Source organism: Danio rerio, chromosome 17 (genome assembly GCF_049306965.1).
Source record: "Danio rerio strain Tuebingen ecotype United States chromosome 17, GRCz12tu, whole genome shotgun sequence".
Taxonomy (NCBI): Eukaryota; Metazoa; Chordata; class Actinopteri; order Cypriniformes; family Danionidae; genus Danio; species Danio rerio.
The window spans coordinates 582,501-595,827 of NC_133192.1; the positions used below are offsets into that span (position 1 = coordinate 582,501).

A 13,327-nucleotide genomic window follows, 5' to 3' on the forward strand; every position below is an offset into this window, starting at 1 on the left:
CCCAGTCCAGGTCGGCTCCGGAGCCCAGCTGCGGCAGGCGTCTGTGTCCGGGACGGGGCAGGGCGAGGGCATACTCCAGCGTCCCGTCAGCGGACAGGCGTGGCAGGATGTGTCGGGCTCTGCGGGCCTGCACTGCCGCCATCAGACCCTGAGCGTCCGCCGTCAGCTCCACACGCTCCACCGCACGCATCAGCGGCTGCTTCTTCCCCGTGTCCAGACAGTAATCCAGCACCGCAAACAGCTCCAGAGCCGCGTGACGCACCTTTCTCTTACTGTCCACCAGAGCCGGGGCCGCCTGCACACACACACACACACATATCAGGAGATTCAATACACAGGGCAAATGATGCTGTTCTTCTTTCGAGTGTTTGTCTTGTTTCTAGTCAAGCAGCAAAGAAAAGTCCCTTATGAATGTCTCTCCCTTTACTCTGCCCTGAAGCCCCAGCTGGCCCTCTCTGGCCCAAGGTAATCAGCTGGTAAAAAAGGCCAGCCGCTGGCCCCGCTTTGGTCTGATCAGACCCCGGAAGTGACAGTAGAAACCCGACTGACCCTGGCTTGCTCACTTTAGGCGTGATATTGGAAACGTGGCTGTTGGAGCAAGATGCTAATGGTCTAATCCGATTCAATGACTTATGCTAAGCTAAGCTAAAAGTCCTGGGGCCTCATGTATCAACGTTGCGTACGCACAAAAACTTTGCGTACGCCAGGTTTCACGCTCAGAATCGCTCACGTTTGGATTTACTAACGATGAACTGAACGTGGGAATGTGCGCAGCTCCTCGGCAGCTTTCTGGCAGGCGTACGCACATTTTTTGTGCGTGTCTGTTTTATTTCCATTGGCGACTCCTAGAGGCAGTTGTGTTAAATTACTCTCTACAAAGTGTCTGAGCCTTGCAATGGCAGCTGTATGAGACGGGTTCATCTAGCAGGTATATAAGGTTTCCATACCATACAGTTGACCAGCTAAACATTAAAGGACAATTTGCAGCGGTCGCCTGTTTTCCCAATGTAATCTGAGAGATCTACTGCACACACACTGCTATAAAGACACTATCTGAAGATGAATTTGCATGTGTGAATCAGAAACATTTCCATTCAATAAATGTGCAAATAAAATATGATGCACAGACTTATTAATGATTCCTACTTGTCTTTCTCGTGATAAATAGTGGGTAAAATCTGATATGTAGCGGGGAAAAAAAGAAGAAAGAGTTCATCAGACGCTGGATTCGAGCCGAGTTCATGCTCGAACGTGTCAAAACATGTTAACCTGCGTCTTACGAGCTGCGCCACTGAGACTGTTAAGACTGCTGCAACATTTTACACATATAAACCACACTATTTTTTTTTTTAATTCACTCAGTGCGATGTTCAGACCCAACTGTGTTAACCGCATCAGCTAAACTCTCCCACTCTATTTTTTTCTTTTGTTGTTAATTCCGGAGAGCAAACTTGCAAGTAACACCGCTTTCCTCCGGTCTACCTCCGAAAGCAGCACCTCCAATTCACATTCTGTTCAAAGTTTCTCTTTTTGCTTGCTTTTGCCGTTGCTTTTTCGTTGGGTTTTGCCATTAGCATAGTCATTAGCATATTCATACGGGGGAGGAGGCAGGGAGGGGTTTTGTGCTCGTGCATGTTGTGCTCAGTTTCACGTTCATTCAGATGTACAAAAGAATATGCGTGAGATTCGGCGTACGCAGTGTTTCATACATCTGAAATTTTTTCTGCGTACGCACATTTACAGCTTTGTGCGTACGCAATGTTTTAGTAAGATTTCCACGCAAGTCTTCGTACATGAGGCCCCTGCTGCCAGACAAAATTTAAAAAATCACTCAAAAAGATTCATGTTGTTTTGAAGTAGGGTGAGGCAGTGGCGCAGTAGGTAGTGTTGTCGCCTCACAGCAAGAAGGTCGCTGGTTCGAGCCTCGGCTCAGTTGGTGTTTCTGTGTGGAGTTTGCATGTTCTCCCTGCGTTCGCGTGGGTTTTCTCCGGGTGCTCCGGTTTCCCCCACAGTCCAAACACATGCGGTACAGGTGAATTGGGTAGGTTAAATTGTCCGTAGTGTATGAGTGTGTGTGTGAATGTGTGTGTGGATGTTTCCCAGAGATGGGTTGCGGCTGGAAAGGCATCCGCTGCGTAAATACTTGCCGGATAAGTTGCCGGTTCATTCCGCTGTGGCGACCCCAGATTAATAAAGAGACTAAGCCGACAAGAAAATGAATGGATCAATGAATGTTTTGAAGTAATCTTATTTGCAGAACAGGTCAATATCAAGACAGTGCAGTATATTTGGGAACACTTTACTTGAAGGGGTGTTCATAAAACTGTCATGAGCATGCAACAACCTTTCCACCTACCAGGTCTTCATTAAGTGACCTGATGAAAACCCTGTAGGTCAAAACCTTGTCCGATTAAAATGTCTTTTGAGAGCTGAAGTGGCAGTGTGCTGAGTCTGTTGACTATATCTATAGGCTTATGAACACCCCATCAAGTAAAGGGTTACCATATACCAGGGGTGGGGAACCTTTTTCTATCAAGGGCATTTACATATTAGTAACATCGTTTAGGGGCCATACTAAATTATAGGGCTGCTCGATTATGGGAAATTCAAAACCAATATCAGTTAGAGTCAAAATCATTCCCCCTCCTGTGAATTTAGTTTTTTATATATAAATATTTCCCGAATAATGTTTAACAGAGGAGTTTTTCACAGTATTTCCTATAATGTTTGTTCTTCTGGAGAAAATCTTATTTGTTTTATTTCGGCTAGAATAAAAGCTGTTTTTAATATTTTGAAACCCATTTTAAGATCAACATTATTAGTCCCCTTAAGCTATATATATGTTTGATTGTCTGCAGAAGACACTACTGTTATACAATGACTTGCCTAATTACACTAATTAAGCTTTTGAATGTCACTTTAAGCTGAATACTAGTGTCTAGAAAAATATCTAGTCTAATATAATGAAGCAAAGATAAAAGAAATCAGTTATTAGAGTTATTAAATCTGTTATGTTTAAAAGTGGGTTGAAAATAAATATTTCCATTAAACAGAAATTGGGGGGAAAGGGTCTAATAATTCAGGAGGGCAAATAAATCAGATTTTATATATGCACGGTTAATTTCCTCCCTGTAAATAAGGAAAGGGAAATAAATATAATAAAAATATGAAACAAATTGTGCTTTAAGCATCTTTACTGTAAGAAAAACACTTCAGCTCCAGCAGTCCTTCAGTCAGGAGCAGTGAGGGATTTTCTCCTTTTGTTGTTTGATTATTGATAAAAGCAGTCGGCAGCAGGAATATTGAACTGTCACTTTAAAAATAATGCGGCTCTGATATGGTTTCTTTTTCACGTGTCTTTTGATTCTCAACTTGTTTGTTTATACCACAAATGAGGGTTAATATGAATAATCACTAAACACCGCGCTCTGACACAGGTGTGCATGTATTTGACCAGTAAAGCGCTCACATTAAAATGGTGTAATTCATGCCATGCGGTCTCGTTTGCGCTATTAAAAATATGAATTATTCGAATGTTCATCAATGAATGATGCGCATCCTGTGCTGCAAACGTATTACAACACAAGCTTTTAGTCATGACTGTGTTTGTCCACCAGATGCCACTGTAGTTCGCCAGCAACCCCCAGCGGACTACAGTGGCTTTAGAACTACATTTCCATACATTCTTTCGCACACACACCCGGTCTGTCATCTACACTGATTTACAAGCACAGCTGTCTCCGTTCTCCGTTGATTACCTGGACTATATATTCAGTCATTCATCCTCTGTTTGTCAGATGGTCGTTGTCGTCTTTGGTATGTTGTTCCTGATCCTTGCTCTTGTATCTATTAGTCTAGTTCCAGTTTAATCTGTCTTAGTTTCTTGTTTTGTTTGTTTGTTTGCTATTTTGTTACTCTGTACTTTGTATTTTTGTCACTTTCACTGCGCTATACATCAATTAAACTGCACTTGGATTCTACACCTGTTTCTGTTCCTGTTCTTGATCACCATAACTTGACACTTTTAGTCATTTTCATGTGAAGCTGAGCTTTGCAGAGCAACACATGTGTACTACTGTCACTTTCTATAACAGAAATGTATTTATTTATTTTAATGAGGGGTGATTTTGAATTGACTGATGGGGCCGGATCAAAAGGTCTCGCGGGCCGCATACGGCCCAGAGGCCGGACATTCCCCACCCCTGCCATGTACAGTTGAAGTGTACACCCTTCTGTGAATATTTCTTCTTCTTCTTCAAATATTTCCCAAATCATTCAGGTAACAGATTGAGGAATGCAGAAAGCCTTATTTGTTTTATTTGGGCTAGAATAAAAGCAGTGTTTAATAGTGTTAAAGTCATGTTAAGGTCAATATTATTCACCCCTTCAGCAATATTAGTGTTGGATTGTCTCCAGAACAAACCACTGTTATACAATGACTTGCCTAATTACCCTAACTTTACCCTAATTACCCTAGTGAAGCCTTTACATGTCACTGTAAGCTGAACACTAGTGTCTTGAAGAAGATCTAGTCTAATATGATGTGTGAAGAGAAGAGAACCTACCTCCAGACACAGGCTGGGGATGTCGAAGTCCTTGCGCGGGTGTGTGAGCATGGCGGCGGTGATGATGTTGATGGCGTCCTCTCGAACCCTGGAGTTCCTGTGGCGCAGCTGAGAGAGCAGCAGATCTAACACACGCTGCGGCCCGACGGCTCGCATCAGCTGCTGAAACACGCTCATGTACTCCTGCCGTGCGACGCTCCGCGAGTCCCCCAGCGCCCGCACCGTCACCGCCGCGATCTCCTTATAGTAGCGCTCCACCTCCACACCCAGCTTCTGCACCAACAGGCTGAGGAGCTGCAGAGCGCCGTGCAGGACCTGCCGGAGGATAACCGAGACTGATAACATGCTGTATATCACCTTTGCTGTCTCTAGAGTGTGTAGTGAAGTTTCAGCACACAGATGATGCTCTCTAGCTCTCTGAAATGAGTGCGCCAGTGTGAGTGAGTGTGTGTTCATGCTTCTGTCAGTCTATGTCGCTCCTGTCTCTGTTCATCATCACCTCCACATCTATAATCCTCTTAGTCTATGCTGACATCATCTTCAGCAGCTCAAACACTCTAATGGCGAATGGACAGACGGCTGCTTCTCACTCAGGCCTGCTGGACATGCTAATGAGATGGGCACTAGAGGGCGGGGCTTTCCCCCTCTGATGACATGTACAAAAGGGAAATGTCAATCAAAGTGTTTCCTTTATCAAGGCTGATTATAACAGTCAGTAATTTTCTTTTTGGCATAGTCCCTTTATTAATCAGGGGTTGCCACAGCGGAATGAACTGCCAACTTATTAGAGGCTGCTGGAGAGATTCACACTGCTGACACACACTTAAAAGGTATTTTGCATAAAAGCTGGCCTTTAAAATAATGATATGTTCTTGTATTATTATTATTATTAGCTTTTTAACAAAGACAAAAGTACAAACAGCAGGTTTAACAATAAACATGAGGGAAAATTTAGGCGAAAAAACACAAACTGAGATTGAAAAATGCACGAGCGGTGAACTGATGACCTCCACAGCCAATCACAGTCATGTCTGCTCAGCTTGTGAACACAACAGCCAATCAGCTGTGTTTCAGTGCGCACTCAACAGCGCTCCAATTGTTTTTTGAAATGACCAACCCCTACCGAAACTACCGAAACGCTGCATCCCTACCTTGAAGTTGTTGTCGTCCAGCAGGCGGCGCAGGAACTGTATGAAGTCAGCGATGCAGGTGGAGGGAAGCTGCTGCAGGTCCAGCTCCAGCAGCAGCATCTTCAGCTCCTCCACACCGCTGGTCCGGCTCTGGTAGTTCTGCTGGTCCAGCAGCTGCTGGTGTAACTCCTGAGGGATCAGCCCATAAATCATCATGATCTGCTGCTGCTCACGCACACAGACATGCAGAGAAATCTGTCATGATGATGAGGATGATGAGGGACGCCGAGACTTCAGATGAGGAGGAGACATGGTCCTGAAGAAGAGCGGAGCACAGGGAGACATCACACACTGCACAAAACGCTTTCATTTATTCTGGATTATTCAATTCAGCTCATCTTTATTCCTACAGCGCTTTTACAGAGTAGACTGTGCCAAAGCAGCTTCACATTGAAGATCATAGTGAATTGCTCAGTTCAGTTCAGTTTAGCTCAGTGTGGTTTAATATTCAATATTGGTACATTCAGGATTATTTACTACTGTGTAGGACTGCACGATATTGGACAAATCTGGCATTACGATATTTTGTTATTCTGCCATATATATAGCGATGTGATGAATACAGTTTCACCAGATGACTTGAATAGCTCTATTTGGAAATGATTGGGATGATTCTGTTGCGGAGTGCATCTGCATAAAATCTGAAAATCAATCTCCAAGCATTGATAAATACAATAAGGAAAAGGTTACAATTGAAACAAACTGTCTTAATCGCTTTCTGTGTCTAACATTATTCAGACACGGTAATTAAATAATAAAAATACAAATAATCCAATACAATTATTCAATTTTAAAGTTACTCACTGTACAGTTTCTTGTGGCTGGAGGCTATTAAAAGCATTATACAGTCACAGGCCTCAAACGCACATGCAAATGACCAATTATAACACAGACCCAACACTGAAAGTCCTGCGATGTGACTATTGCCAATGATCCCAATGCGATATCGATGCTGAAACCATATAGGCATGGTCTGGTATAAGATTCTGACGATATGATAACTTTTGATAGAATTATCATGGTATTGTGATTTATGGAGACCCACAAAGGTCGTGATGGTGGAGAAAAAAAAAAAGTGGATGGAAGAAAAAAGAAACGGAGTGATGGGTAAACATATTTTTGAAAGTTTTCACGTTCCCTCGCAAAACTGTTGTTCGACAAACACTTCACCTCATACATGACAACCCTCCGGTTTTTGCCGGGATTCTCCTGTATTTTATCATTATATCCCATTATTAGCTATTTTCCTACATCTCTCTTATATTTTTAATCTTGAAAGCGTGTTGAGATTAATATAAAACAGTCTGAATTCACTTTTCTTCTATTAAAGCTGAGCGTCGATCAGCGCTCCTCATATGCAACCTCTGAATCAGTGAATACATGTATAAGCGCTGACTGACGGACGCGCTCCGTATGATAAACTCATCCCAGATCAGCTTCTGTACACGTCATATAAAGTGAAGCAAATGAATCTCTCGTTCTGTTTGGTAGCAGTGGTGTCACTTTACGAACACACTGATATATAACCAAAGCATGCTTTGACCATTTGTGCTCATTTAAGGTTTACAAATTAAGTGTATTTGTCTGTTTAAACACACAACCCAATCCCAAAGTGTCCTGCACTTTAGCTCCTCTTTAAATGGCGTGCACAGCTGATCTGGGAGTCAGTCAGCGCTTATACATGCATTCACTGATTCAGAGGTTGCATATGAGGAGCGCTGATCGACGCTCAGCTTTAATGGAAGAAAGAATTCAGACTGTTTTATATTAATCTCAACACGCTTTCAAGATTAAAAATATAAGAGAGATGTAGGAAAATACCAAAAATAGGATATAATGGTAAAATACAGGAGAATCCCGGCAAAAACCGGAGGGTTGTCAAGTATGAGGTTAAGTGTTTGTCGAACAACAGTTTTGCGAGGGAACAAGCTTTCAAAAATATGTTTACCCATCACTCCGGTTATTTTTTCTTCCACCATCACGACCCTTCCGGGTCTCCGTAGATTGCTGCTGTAAATATTATATTTTTTAAATATCTGCGTAAAAAAACTAAAACAATAAAGTTCCCTTTTAAGCACAATATATTTTATTTTAAGCAACATTTGGAATATTTTGTAACAGCAAACAAACATGCCAGGCTTAATAATTCAATTTATTGAATATTAATATTAATTATTGACTTCTGCTGTCTTCATTTATTTTAAAAACAGTTTTTTTTACAATTTAAAACAGCATTTTCAGATCTTTTCTGCTGGAAATACAGCTACCCTAAAGAACAAACAAAAAAGTAAATAAAAAAATATTACGCATACATTAGGAACGGTATTGCAGGACATTTTGACGGTTTTACTTTTCCAAACCACAGTACACTTTGAAAATGGTTATCATCACATGCCTAAAACCATATATTGTGCAGCCCTACTACTAAATACAGTCTTATCAAATACCAGTAAAAATGGCTATTAATAAGTATACAATATTCAATGAGAACTCATCATCATTTACTCTCCCTTTACCTGTGTCAAACCTTTATAAGTTTCTTCTGATGCACAGAAAAAAGATATGCTAAAGAATGCTGAAAATGTACTACTGGAGTCAATAGTTACAGGTTTCCAACATTCTTCAAAATATCTTCTTTTGTGTTCAACAGAAGAAAGAAACTCAAAGATTTGGAAGGAACATTTGTGGGAGAGTAAATAATGAATAAACGTACGGTTCTGACTGAACAGTATTTGCAGTATTTCTGAAGAGCCCCATGTTATCAATCCTGTGCATGTTGATGATCTTTTCTTGCTTAGGGTTTTTAGTCCAAATATCTACAAACTTTTTAATCAAGTAGCATTTTCTAGACAAGCAACAAATGCTGTCTAATTTTCAGAAATAAGGAGTCAAAATGAAGAGAGTTTTTCACTAAAACAAGCCAAATAATCTGACACTGGGGGAAGAGAAATCATCTTGTTGTTCCTTTTGACATTAGGAAACAAAGCTGCATATACCCCTCAGTAAATGTAATGTAATGTAATGTGTATTTATATAGCGCATTTATTGTGTATGGTCATACACCCAAAGCACTTCACAATCATGAGGGGGGGTCTCCACACCACCACCAGTGTGCAGCTCCACTTGGATGAGGCGACGGCAGCCACAGGACAACAGCACCAGTGCTTCACCACACACCAGCTATTGGTGGAGAGGAGAGACAGTGATAGAGCCAATTCGGTGGATGGGGATGATTGGGAGGCCATGATCGTATGGGCCGATAGAGGGACTTTGGCCAGGACACCGGGGTTACACCCCTGCTCTTTCACGAGAAGTGCCATGGGACTATTAATGAGCACAGAGAGTCAGGAGCTCAGTTTAACATCTCATCTAAAACACGGCGCTCACTGACAGTATAGAGTCTCCTTCACTACACTGGGGCATTAGGACTCACACAGACCACAGGTTGAGCGCCCCCTGCTGGCCTCACTAACACCACTGCCAACAGCAGCCTAGTGTTCCCATGTGCTCTCCCATCCAGACACTGACCCGGCTCAGCCCTGCTCAGCTTCAGTGAGTAACCGCTCTTGGGTTGCAGGATGATATGGCTGTGTAAATGTGTAGTTGCGCCCCTGATTACACACCAACTACAGTTGAAGACAGCGGAGCACCCCTTTAACATAACACATCGCATGTTTAGAGGAGTGTGTGTGGATAATACGCATGTAAAGTATGGTGTGTGTTTGTGACATGTCAGCACACAAATCAGTATAACACATGTGTGACACATGTATTACAGAAGGGCTGAATGATGAGGACTTTGCTGATGTGTTCATTTCTCCAAAAGCTTATAGATCACAAATCAATGAGTTTATTCAGATAGTAGAACTCCCCACAGTCTCCTGTGAGGGTTGGGTATACAAAACACAGCTTGTGCAGTAGAAAACCCTATGGAATGTCCCCACAATTCACAAAAACAAACGCGAGTGTGTGCCATATAGAGCAGTGCTGAGGTGAACTGAAGCTGTTGCGGTGTTAAAATAGCGCTCAGCTGCTGTCTCTCTCTCTCACACACACACACACACACACACACACACACACACACACACAGCTGACAGCTCTTCATGATCAACATGATCGATTAATTATCGGAGTCATGTGAACCACCTGTGGCTCTTCAGCAGTGCTCGGTCGCTCTGTACTCAACATTATGAGCATCAGAGACGCAGGTATGAGGCATTAACGCGGATTGTGCAGTGTTTAAGAGCCTCTCTCTGCACATCAGCCGTTCATCGCCATTATTATCGTCTCCAGGTGGGAGTTTCCGGCAGCACACTGCAGGATTCACGCATTAATCTGACTGTCAGACATTAAAGAAGATCATCTTCTGGAATGGCTGAAGTGTGTGAGGTGTATCGTGGAAGAACACCAGACCTGTTATTGCAGATTGCGCTGGTCGCGAGCCTCTTCCGCGCACTTCCGGCTGTTTCCTCGACGGTTTCCGCTCTGCTTCAGCGCTCGTGTTTGCTCAAACTCTGCGATCTGCGTCTGGATTTCGCTGTTTTTCTGTCGGGTTTTGATTTTCTCGCTGCTTCCATCCCAACACACAGCCAAAATGGCGCTGATGTGACAACCAGCCGCTGCCATGGCGACGCGCCCTCTGACCCGCCGCGGTGCACTGTGGGAGCTGTAGTATAAACACTTCTGCGTGGAGTTTGTGAATTATTCAGCTGCAGTGTTCATTCATCAGTTCATTCATTTTCCTTTGGATTAGTCCCTTATTTATCAGGGGTCACCGCACCGGAATGATCCGCCAACCATTTCAGCACATGCTTTACACATATGCACAGCTGCAACCCAGTACTCGGAAACACCCATACACACTGAATTCACACACACACACACACATACACTCATACACTACGGCCAATTTAGTTGATCAGTTCCCCTATAGCGCATGTGTTTGGACTGTGGGGGAAACCGGAGCACCTGGAGGAAACCCACACCAACACGGGGAGAACATGCAAACTCCACACAGAAACACACACTGACCCACCCGGGACTCAAACCAGAGACCTTCTTGCTGTGAGGTCACAGTGTGACACCACTGAGACACCATGCCACCTGCTGCAGCGTTTCTAGGACAAATAAATATTAATTAAAGTACAACATCAAACTGTTTACAAAGCCTGTCTTGGTCGAACAGATTTGTTTATATTTTATTATTATCATTATACACTGATAGTGTGTGTAATAATATTATTTAATAGTATTAATTCATATTATTATATATATATATATATATATATATATATATATATATATATATATATATATATATATATATATATATATATATATTTATATATATATATAAATATATATATATATATATATATATATATATATATATATATATATTTATATATATATATAAATATATATATATATATATATATATATATATATATATATATATATATATATATATATATATATATATATTTATATATATATATAATCCTAATAATTATAGTAATTATTTGAGTCAATAAAGAGTCTATAAGAAACAGGAAAAAAACAATAACGAGAAAGAATGAGAGAAGAACACAGATGATTAAAAATAAATGAATGGTAAGCAGATTAAAATATATTTGAAAAGTAAATGGTTCATGAACAGTCTAACAAATGAAATAATATTCAATAATTTATTTATATTTATAATGTATTTATGTCATAATTTTTATTACTTTTTGTAACATACTTTTAATGTTATCCTTATTCTTTTCATTATTGTTGTAATATTATAATCTAAAATTATTTATGATATTTATTTATAATAATTATTTACAATTATCTATATTATAATAATTATAGTAATTATCTGAGTCATTATGGAGTCTTTAATAAAAAGCTAAGAAACAATAACAAAAATTTAAAAAAATACATGTTTCAACTTAGAAACAATAAATAAATAAATAAATAACAGGGTGCTCCGGTTTCCCCTACAGTCCAAAGACATGCGGTTCAGGTGAATTGGGTAGGCTAAATTGTCCGTAGTGTATGAGTGTTTCCCAGTAATGTGTTGCAGCTGGAAGGGCATCTGCTGCATGAAACGTGCTGGATAAGTTGGCGGTTCATTCCGCTGTAGTGACCCCAGATTATTAAAGGGACTAAGCCAAAAAAGAAAATGAATGCATGAAGAAATAAATAGGGCTGCACAGTGGTGCAGTGGGTAGTATGTTCACCTCACAGAAAATAAGGTCGCTGGTTTGAGTCTCGGCTGGGTCAGTTGGTATTTCTGTGTGGAGTTTGCATGTTCTCCCCGTGTTGGCGTGGGTTTCCGCCTGGTGCTCCGGTTTTCCCCACAGTCCAAACACATGCGCTATAGGGGAACTGATCAACTACACTGGCCGTAGTGTATGAGTGTGAATGAGTGTGTATGGATGTTTCCCAGTGATGGGTTGCAGCTGGAAGGGCATAAATAAATTAATTAATTAATAAATGAATTAATTAATTAATAAATCAATGAACGAATAAATAAAAAGGTGAATAAATAAATAAATAAATAAATGAATCAATAAATTAACGAACAAATAATGTATAATTAAAAAATAAATAAATAAAAATAAATGAATAAACAAATGAATAATAAATAAATAATTAATTAAATTAATTAATTATTTAATAAATAAATCAATAAATAAACGTATAAAAAGTTTTTTGAATAAATAAAAATAGCAATAAAAATAAATAAATGAATAAATAAATGAATAGGGAGCTAATTGAATATATATGTATATATATATATATATATATATATATATATATATATATATATATATATATATATATATATATATATATATATATATATATATAAATAAATGACTACTAAACAAACTAATAAATGAAACATTAATAATTAATATAAAAATAATTACTATTTTTAATATATGTATAATGTATTAGGTTGTGCAATATTATAGGTCTAATGAGTTATTTAATTTTTTTTAATATAATAGTAGCTTATGAATTATGCTGTAATGGCAAATATGAATATTGTGTATATATACGAGCATTGTGTGTGTGTGTGTGTTAATGAATCTCTCACTCAGTGTCTATTTTAAGCTTCATCAGTGTTGCATCAGAGAGCAGCTCCAGGGCAACACACACACACACACACACACACTCACACACACACACACACACACACACACACACACACACACACACACACACACACACACACACACACACACACACACACACACACACACACACTTACATATATATCTATGTTTCTGTGTGTGTGTGTAGTAGTAGTAGTATATATACATACATACATACATACGTATATATATATATATATATATATATATATATATATATATATATATATATATATATATATATATATATATACAGATAGATAGACAGACAAACAGATAGACAGAGAGACACACATATTAAACACAGCTGCTGTAGACAGAAGTGTGCTGTCCTGTATATGATATAAATGAGAGTGAAGCTCTCTCTGGCTTTTCTTGGTTGTTATTGGCTTTATTTTGCTCCGCGCGCTGCCGCTGAGTT

The 13,327-nt window shown here is 39.8% G+C and overlaps 1 protein-coding gene across 4 annotated transcripts in view; it reads right to left on the reverse strand.

The window, feature by feature from the left end:
- Positions 1–10,362, reverse strand: part of togaram1 (TOG array regulator of axonemal microtubules 1) — a 35,733-nt gene extending 25,371 nt beyond the window's left edge. For all 4 annotated transcript variants that reach the window (XM_073927952.1, XM_073927951.1, XM_073927950.1 and 1 more), the window contains exons 1-4: positions 10,169–10,362; positions 5,717–6,011; positions 4,566–4,880; positions 1–295 (exon numbers count right to left, since the gene is read on the reverse strand). The exon at positions 1–295 is cut by the window's left edge and continues 164 nt beyond it. In XM_073927952.1, the coding sequence (XP_073784053.1) occupies positions 1–295; positions 4,566–4,880; positions 5,717–5,911 (805 nt within the window). In that variant the 5' untranslated portion in view covers positions 5,912–6,011; positions 10,169–10,362. The remainder of the gene's footprint in view (positions 296–4,565; positions 4,881–5,716; positions 6,012–10,168) is intronic.
- Between the last annotated feature and the right edge of the window lie 2,965 nt (positions 10,363–13,327).